Source organism: Nannobrachium achirus (genome assembly GCF_963921795.1).
Source record: "Nannobrachium achirus genome assembly, chromosome: 9".
In the NCBI taxonomy this organism is placed as follows: domain Eukaryota; kingdom Metazoa; phylum Chordata; class Actinopteri; order Myctophiformes; family Myctophidae; genus Nannobrachium; species Nannobrachium achirus.
The window spans coordinates 65,936,596-65,946,045 of record NC_137818.1 but is presented as its reverse complement, the minus strand read 5'-3'; the positions used below and the strand labels follow the sequence as shown (position 1 = coordinate 65,946,045).

The 9,450-nt window shown below is 44.7% G+C and overlaps 1 protein-coding gene across 1 annotated transcript; it reads left to right on the top strand.

Moving 5' to 3' along the window:
* Positions 1–1,610: 1,610 nt before the first annotated feature.
* LOC308291076 (protein NLRC3-like) lies at positions 1,611–9,180 on the top strand (the record flags this gene model as incomplete). Its single annotated transcript, XM_080732990.1, has 4 exons — positions 1,611–1,683; positions 4,683–6,468; positions 6,720–6,865; positions 8,645–9,180. The coding sequence occupies 4 exons, from the start codon at positions 1,611–1,613 to the stop codon at positions 9,178–9,180; spliced, it is 2,541 nt and encodes an 846-aa protein (XP_080589116.1).
* Positions 9,181–9,450: the final 270 nt, after the last annotated feature.

The following is a 9,450-nucleotide window of genomic DNA, read 5'->3' as shown; positions in this document are numbered from 1 at the left end:
TTTGTTCCATTGTAGACATGTGGAGCAGCATTGTCTAACTATTTGACAGGCAATGGACACATGTATCCACTCGAAAATGTATATCCAACACAATAATAAATAATCCTGTGAAAATATAACATTTTATAAAAGCATATTATAGCCAGCTACATCATGGACATGCACGCCGATTTTATTTCCAAGTTACAATGACAAGCAATTAAAATCTAGCAATATGGAAGCAATCTACTGTTAAGTGCTTTCTAAATCTTAAGATTGCAGATCTGGCTCAGAACACGCGAATATATAGCCTACGAACGCATGCGAGAGCATTTTCGGGACCAGCGCGGCGCCGCTGTGATCTTACATTACCGTGAGGCGTGAGCCTCCAATTTATACAGTGACGCGAGTCCTTTTAAATATGGATAAAACCCGAAGGTCCAAACCTGGCTGTGCCCAGCCCAGCGCACGCACGCTGCGGATGATTTATTTGGGGGTCCACGACTCCACGGCCCACCAGGGAGAAGACCAGCCCGTGCGGGAACGGTACATGATTGCAAGTTCAAGCACTCAAACGCGCATTGTGCTCGTCGTCGAAATTGGGTTACATTTATATCCAAAACTGTGGGGTCTCTCAATTTATACAGTACAGTACTGTAGTAGGCCTACACTATGCTGGAGTTAATGATGAAACCCGACGTGGTGAGCCTGTGACATTCTTTTCGTGGACCGTGAGGTATCCAACTTTTATACAAGTTATGTATTAAGGATAAAACCCACCCGACGCTTCAAACCTTCAGCTTATAACTGCCTCCTTGTCAGTATCTCTCAGTAACATCGCATGCACGGCATCCCGTGGTTTCGGGAATACATGATTTTGCTTTCTTTTTCTTTTTTTGTAACCACTCAAACGCGCACTGCGCCGTCGCCGATATTGGGTTAAATTAATATATTCCATTCGTGACAATGACTGGTGTGGTGTCACTCATGTAGGCTGCAAGCTTACTATACAAAATACATGATAATAATGGTTCCACAGTGAACCAAAATGCTGCTGGGCTTGGTGGTGTGTGCGTGCGTGCGTGCATGCCTGCATGTGTGCGTGGTCTGTGTGGGACGCACATGAGAGTGAACTTGAAGCCTGGAGTAAACTCTCTTCTATTGGCTTTCCTTTCGTTGCTAGGTCGTATTCGGGTTGTTCTAGTCGTAAAAACGGGGCGTTTCGAGAATAATTAAGGGCGTGTTATTTAAATTTCAGCCTGCGCATTTATCAAAGCTGGGATCAAATGTACGCCAGGTGTGTCTGTTTAGGACGTGTTCGTAAATGCCACGCAAACGTTGCCCTACGCAAAATTTGGTGAAAAAAATAGACCATTTTTTACACTCCATTGATAAATGAGGGCCACTGTGTACCGCTTTGCGTGATTTTAGGGCAAAATCTGTAGGAGCAGTGTCCAAAAATGTGTCTTGCAAGAATCGGCCTCATGGTGGCGCTAGAAGAGAGCGAACAACAGCCCTGCTAATCGGGCTCAGCCCATTGACACAACGGTTTGTGCGTTGGTCTGGCGAGTGGGAGCCCCGGGCCCAAAAATCCGCTTCAGGACGAGGAGCGATGTCCTTGCGTGAGGGTCATGAGGGATGTCGTCTGCGGCGTGATCCGCAAGGACGTGCTCCAAAGATCGGTGGGTGATTGTAGCCCCCATAGTTAGTACAGCCATGAACCAGCCCATAACAGGCTCAGCCCTATTGGCACAATGATTTGTGTGTTGTTCTGGCGAGTGGGAGTCCCGGGTTCAATCCCTGCTTCCGCTCATCACAACACACACAATATACACAACACTAGAACATGACAAAGTGATGCTAAAAGTGATGTGCAAACCACAGATGAATAAGACGTACACCTGTGGCCAAGTTGCACAAAGTGCAGGGCCATTGCTTTAAACAGATCTTGAAAGAACTGACCTTTTCATTAACTGTTCTTGATAATTGTGAACTCTTTCTTATTCTATGATTTCAGAAGTCACAGGCCAGAGTTTCCAACACCCAGCTGTACGTCTATGAAGATTGGCCGGTCTAAAGGAAGGCCTCCTCACATCAGAAATGAACCTGGACCTCCACACACAAAGTATGTCCTCTACAGTAGTGGTCCTTGGGGGGTTCCAGGGGGTCTCCATTGAAATGTCTTAATACAGCTGAATACACACTTCATCTTAAGTGTTTGGAAAATGTTTAATAATTTACATTTTTTAATAGAAAAATGTTTTCTTCTGGGGATCCCTGAAACAAAATCTTTTCAGATGGGGGTCAGCGGCCAAATATGTGTCAATTTGGGGATCCTTGACAAGAAAATGAGAAACACTGCTCTACACAGCTAGCCTGGTTCCAGCCCATAGACCCGCCCACTCTCTGAGTGGACTGTTTCTCTGGTCTGGTGTTGTGTTCATAATCATCGCTTTATCCCATCCGAAATGACGGCTCCTCCAATGAGCGCAGGTGGTGGGGGTGGGTCTAACGAATATCCAATCCATACAGCAGTTGAAACAATTACAAAATACATTTCAGGAAGAGCACACTCCAGGCAGCACACACATACACACACGCTGATTTCACTTACATGTTTCTGATCGCAGTTCTGTGTGGAAGCAGTCACTCGCACAGACACACACACGCCGCGCACGCGAGCGGCCGCACACAGACACACACACACGATGTTCGTTGCCATTGTGTGTGCTAATGGCTAGCAATGTTGTGCGCACAGATGAAGCCACGAGTTGGCGGATCCGCTGATCTCTAGTGATTGGTTTTAGGGGAAGTCAAAGTCCCTCCGCCTGTAAATCGTTCAGACAGGGAACAATGTCAGACTCAAGCTTCAGCTGAGTCTGAAATAAAGCTACTATCAGAATCAACTTTACTAGATATCGCAGGCTAAATTGTATTTGCAAATCATACAAACAAGACATAGGTCCCTATCTTCACACACATCATGTCAGCAACCTGTACGGGGGCCGCTCTCCATTCAGACATGTTGCCATTCAGACATTGACTTCTAATTGTCTGAGTGGTAACACTTCCATAGAGGTTAGGGATAGGGTTAGGTATAGGGTTAGTGTCTGAATGGGGGGATGTCTAAATGGCAGCTCCACCCTAGGATTAGGAACATTGTAAAGCTCAGGCCAGTTGTCTCACACCCTGAGTCAGAGATGCTTATTCATGCCTTTGTCTCCTCACACCTGGACTATTCACCTTTCACCTGCCTCAGTTATTAAATAACCATGGATCATCTCCAGTTAATCAAAAATCCAGACTGTTAACTCCTGTCCTGGCCTCCTTGCACTTGCTTCTTGTTAATTTCAGGGTCCAGTTCAATTTGGTGCTCACATATAGTATAGAGTAGTGGTTCTCAAACTGGGGGTCCTCCAGTTATTTTGGGGGGTCCACTGAATTGCTTTAATGTGCAACACTGCAACATTGTTTTCTCACTCAAAAGTAAACAAACCAACATACAGGATAACTGCACATTTAACATTTTTAAGGACTTTTAATACCTCTAAAACTGGCCATCGCAATGCAAGGCATTGTGAGCTTGTAGATCGGCTATTTTAATATTTATCTGAGACTGTTGAACAGAGTCAACCTAAAACTCAACTCCTACAATTCCAAGGGCTTATCAGGGTGGGATCCCCAGTTCATATATTATTTCGCCTGAAACGTTTGCGAACCACTAGAGCATTGCACAGTCTGGTCCCTGAATAATTCATTGACCTGCTTCAACAGCATGTACATGACAATATAAATGGCTTTCATCCCATCCACAGAGAGAGGGCAATACCTGGACAGAGTATGCCCAGTCAAACAACTAGTGGACAAAGTAAGATGTTTTTTTTTCTTCTTTTTTTACTAATTCACACTTAGTAAAATATCCGTTCACGATAACAAAAGACGGCACTTGAATTCTTCGTACTGTTCCAGAGCTTAGCAAGAGTGTAGCTAGCAGTGTTTACAATGGAATGGCATGTTCAGCACTATATTTTGGGGATTCTTCGGCCTTTATTGATAGTACACAGTGGAGATAGACAGGAAACAGGGAGAGAGAGACACAGCAAAGGTCATCAGGATCGGGCCATTCCTTGGGCTAAAAACATCCCCCATAAAACTATGGTTTAGTGATGAGTCATCACTTTTCACAGTTTTGTGGGGGCTGTTTCTCGGAAAGGAATGTTTTTCATGCAAAACAAATGCTTGCATTCGATTCAGAATAGTTTGACCTAAAGCATATTTATTTTTTGTATTATTTTACCGTATAGTAAAGTCTATGAGAGCCCAACTATGATTGGCTCCCACAAGTTTCCCAAGACAAATCTGCAATGTCCCTATAAACGAAAATGTTCCATATGGCATGTTCTGTGTGCCAAATGACATGCTTCTATCGTAAAGTGCATGATTTTTGCCCGAAATGCTCAGACTATACTGTACTATATGTACAGTTATAAATTAATATATTTGCCAGACCCATGAAATGGGTAGGCCTACATAAGCAAATGTCTGTCCGGGTTTTCTATATAAAGGGTATATATGATGATGACATGATGATGACATGCCTACAAAAGGCATGATGTCATAAATGATGATGACAGACAGGGGGTCTGGCACAACCAGGTTGACCTGGTCTAGTTTAATTAAAGGTGTTCATTCTCTTCTTATAGCACATGTCAGTCAGCAGGAGGATTTAAAGGACTATAAGATCAGTTTGAACAGTCTTGATCGTGTGACAGACATCACTGAAGTGCCCTCCCTCGTCAGCATCTACACAGAGCTCTACATCACCTTGGGAGAGAGTGAAGGGGTTAATAGCCAGCATGAGGTGTGGCAGCTAGAAACAGCTTACAAGATGAAGACCCTCCATGACACTCCAATCAACTGCTGTGACATATTTAAACCCCTCCTCCCTGGCAGAACGACACCCATTCGAAGAGTTCTGACAAAAGGCATCGCTGGCATTGGAAAAACATTCTCTGTGCGCAAGTTCACTCTGGACTGGGCAAAGGGTTTGAAAAATCAAGATGTAATTCTCCTGGTTCCCTTTTCCTTCCGGGAGCTGAACTTGGTCAGAGATGAGCAGTACAGTCTTCTCACACTGATCCATGTTTTCCACCCAACATTAAAGAAGGTCACAGCAGAGCAGCTCGCTGTCTGGAAACTTACGTTCATCTTTGATGGTCTGGATGAAAGCAGGTTTCCATTGCACTTCAACAACAATAACAGCATTGTTTCTGAGGTCACAGAGGCATCATCAGTGGACATGCTGTTGACAAACCTCATCACGGGGAACCTGCTCCCCTCAGCTCTCCTGTGGATAACTACCAGACCTGCAGCAGCCAATCAGATCCCCCCTGCATATGTTGACCTGCTGACAGAGGTACGAGGATTCACAGACCCCCAGAAAGAGGAGTACTTCAGGAAGAGATTCAGTGATGAGAGGCTGGCTAGCAGAATCATCTCACACCTGAAGACATCAAGGAGCCTCTGCATCATGTGCCACATCCCAGTCTTCTGTTGGATCACTGCTACCGTTATGCAGGACATCATGAGGACCTTCAAGACAGGACAGCTTCCCAAGACCCTGACTCAGATGTGCTGCCACTTCGTGTTGGTTCAGACCAAGAGGAAGGAGCAGAAGTATGGTGATAACCATGAGGTGAATCAACAGCAGCTCATGGACAATGACAGGGAGATTCTCCTGAAGCTGAGCAGGCTGGCATTTGAACAACTGAAGAAAGGTAACATCATGTTCTACCAAGAAGATCTGAACGAGTGTGGTCTTGATGTGAAAGAAGCCTCGCTGTATTCAGGAGTGTGCACAGAGATCCTAAAAAGAGAGAGTGGTCTTTTCCAGAGAACGGTCTACTCCTTTGTTCATCTGAGTATCCAGGAGTTTCTGGCTGCAGTCTACCTGCTCCACTGTATCGCAGAGAGGAAGATGATGGTACTGAAGAAATTCCTCCAATTCTGGACCATGTCCGACCTGTGCCCTTCCTACTTCCTCAAGAGAGCCATTGAAAAGGCAGTGGAGAGTAAGACCGGCCACCTTGACCTCTTTGTCCGCTTCCTTCATGGCCTCTCACTGGAGTCCAACCGGAGTCTGTTAGGTGGTCTTCTGGATCAGACAGACAACAGTCCAGAGAGCATCCAGAGAGCCATCAACAACCTGAAGGAGATGACCACTAAATCTTACTCTCCTGAGAGAATTATCAACATCTTCCACTGCTTAATGGAGATGAACGACCACTCAGTGCATCAGGAGATCCAACAGTACCTGAAGTCAGGGGACAGATCAAAGACAAAACTGTCTCACGCCCAGTGTTCAGCTCTGGCCTACATGCTTCAATTGTCAGAAGAGGTTCTGGATGAGTTGGACCTGGACAAATATAACACATCAGAAGGGGGGCGATACAGACTGATCCCAGCTGTGAGGAACTGCAGAAAGGCTCGGTTAGTAGTCATGTGAATAGAAAACTCACTAGAACAGAGTCAATCTACGATCACACTTAACACTATAACTAGAAACAATTGTACATTTTGGTAATAGTAAGAGCTGCCTGTGTTGACAATCAACCAGAAAATATCACATGAACAGACAATACATTCAAACAATAAATAGATATCTTGGTTAACTTCCTTGACAGTGATCTTGGTCTAATCTCTTTTTATCTCCCTTTTTTACATTGAATCTGTAATTACAGACTTGTTGGCTGTAAACTCCAACAGACACACATTGAAGTCGTGGCTTCAGCTCTCAGTTCTAATCCTTCCCATCTACTACACCTGGATTTAAGTTACAACAACATGCAGGAGTCATTAATCGAGCTACTCTGCGCTGGACTGAAAAGTCCACATTGTAGACTGGTGACTTTAAGGTCAGATTAATTTACTATAATATTATTTTTCTGTCAGTTACGTATTATATGATTAAAATATGAATACTGCGGTGTTGCTTGAGTCTAAAGGTTGATTTTATAGTGAAAGGCATTGTCTACTCTAGAACACTGTGGTGTGTGTGTAGTGTTCAAGATCTTTCAAAAAAGCAGATCTACAAGCTTGTAGCGTGTTTTAATGGTCTAAGTAAAGAGCCTGCCCTTTCCAGCTCTTGGGTTTCCTACTCTAAAACCCAGAAATGGTTGTTAGCAGGTTCCAGGAATAAATTAAACTATTTTATAGCAGACAATGAATGAGATCCGGTGCTTCTTTTTCATTTAGACTGATGAACTGCTGGTTGTCAGAGAGAGGCTACGAAGTTCTGGCCTCAGCTATCAGCTCTAATCCTTCTCATCTGAGAGAATTAGACTTGACCTTCAATGTCCTGCCGGGTCTTGGACTGAAGCAACTCTCTGCTGGACTAGAGACTCTCACGTGAGTAGACATGAACTGTGTCCATGATTAGTGCAGCGATTACCTTGTTTTATATTTCAATGGCTGGTAGTTTGGCCTAGCTATTGACAATGCCGGTTGGATGTCCTTTGGGAGCGACGGCCAGTGTTGTAAAGTAACTAAATACATTTACTTAAGTAGAACATGTTGGTACGTTTACTTTACTGGAGTATTTGCAATTTTCAGTTCTTTAACTTCTACTCGACTACATCTCATAGGAAAATATTGTAGCCCTACTTTTGTAATAATTAGGCCTATCTAAATCTACACACTAACTTGAAACTAAAGTTTTCATCTAATTGTAGTGGAGCAAAAAGACACATTAACCACTTCTGCCCTATATAGCCTACATACATATGGGGTCCAGGCCAGTCTATGATGTCTTGTGATATACAAGCTCAAACAGCATATCTAACTGGAGAGTATAGACTTTAGATGCCTGACCACTTAGTCTCGCATGGCCAGACTGTTGCCTCCGCGATTTGGCCAAATGCTCCCGGCATACAGTCTGGCAAACCGGAATAGAAATGATGAGTGCGAGATAAAGCGGATGTGACACAACCGCTCCCTTGGTGCAGTAGCAATAACATGTCCTACTGGAAGCGTTATGTCTCCTTTCTTTATTTTTTGGGGCATTATTTCGTCTTTCTCTGGTGTTGTTGGTGTTACTTCCATGTTGTTTTCAAACGTTTTCTTAAAGTATACACCCATAACAAGAATAGGCCGCTCGAATGACTTTGTCTGAGCTATTGTGTTTATGTTGTGTTTCCAATGGGACTACAGCTCAGTACAGCACTGGCTACTTCCGATACTCGCCGTTCGGGAGCTGCCGTTCCAGACTCTATATAGCATTCGGAGATTGTGGAATAGTTGTCTGGCTACGCAAGACTACTGCCCACTCATTTCAGTGACAGTTTCTCATATCCTGTTGCAGTTCCCGTTGCACAAATCATCCATGTCTTGCATATAGTGGAGATGTTGTGTTGGACAGGTAGACATTAATGCATTGTTGTTCTACTTCCTGCAGTGTGCATCATGGAGGAGAACACTGGGTTAATCCTCAACTCCTTACACAATGTGAGTATCTGTGTGTCTCTGTGTGTGTGTGTGTGTGTGTGTGTGTGTGTGTGTGTGTGTGTGTGTGTGTGTGTGTGTGTGTGTGCGTGCGCGTGTGCGTGCGTGCGTGTGTGTGTGTGTGTGAACTATGTTTTTAATGTTTACGGTCTTGCTTTCTCATCAGATTCCCATCGTCTCACACTGGATACAAACACAGCACACAGGGAGCTCTCTCTGTCCAAGAAAAACAGAAAGATGACAGTGGTGTATCAGGATCAGCCGTATCCTGATCACCCTGACAGGTTCGATTACTGGAGACAGGCTCTGTGTACAGAGGGTCTGACTGGGCAGCACTTTTACTGGGAGGTAGAGTGGAGAGGACAGGTTCACATCGCAGTTACTTATAGAGGTCTCACTAGGAAAGGACAGGGTCATGACTGTCTGCTTGGGTTCAATGACAAGTCATGGAGTGTGGAATGTAAAGATGGTCACCATGGTGACATTTACACTGTCAGTCACAATAGCAGGAAATCTGTCCTTCCTGTCGGCCCCTCCGACTCCAACATAGTTGGAGTTCATGTGGACTATCCTGCTGGGACTGTGTCCTTCTACAGAGTGTCCTCTGGCATGCTGACACACCTGTACACCTACCAGTCCACATTCTCTCAACCCCTCTATGCCGGGTTCTGGCTCAGGACTGGGTCCTCTGTTTCTGTGTGAGGACAGAGCCAGTGTGGTTTGGTGGTCTGTAGCGAGGGGGATTAGAGGTCCATTGCGGGTGGAGGGCTAGGTGGTCCATAGCGAGGAGTTGTATTTCTTCTCATTCACTTTTTCATTGTGTGAAAACATGGTTGTCTATCAGGGCAGGAATTTCCCCTCTGTTTGGCATTGTGCCCCTCAAAAGAAATGGCATGCCCTGAGGCCACAGCGGCCTTAATGCCCCAGCTGACTGTACCACTTTCTCCTCTGTCACTATTTCAATGTGTAGAC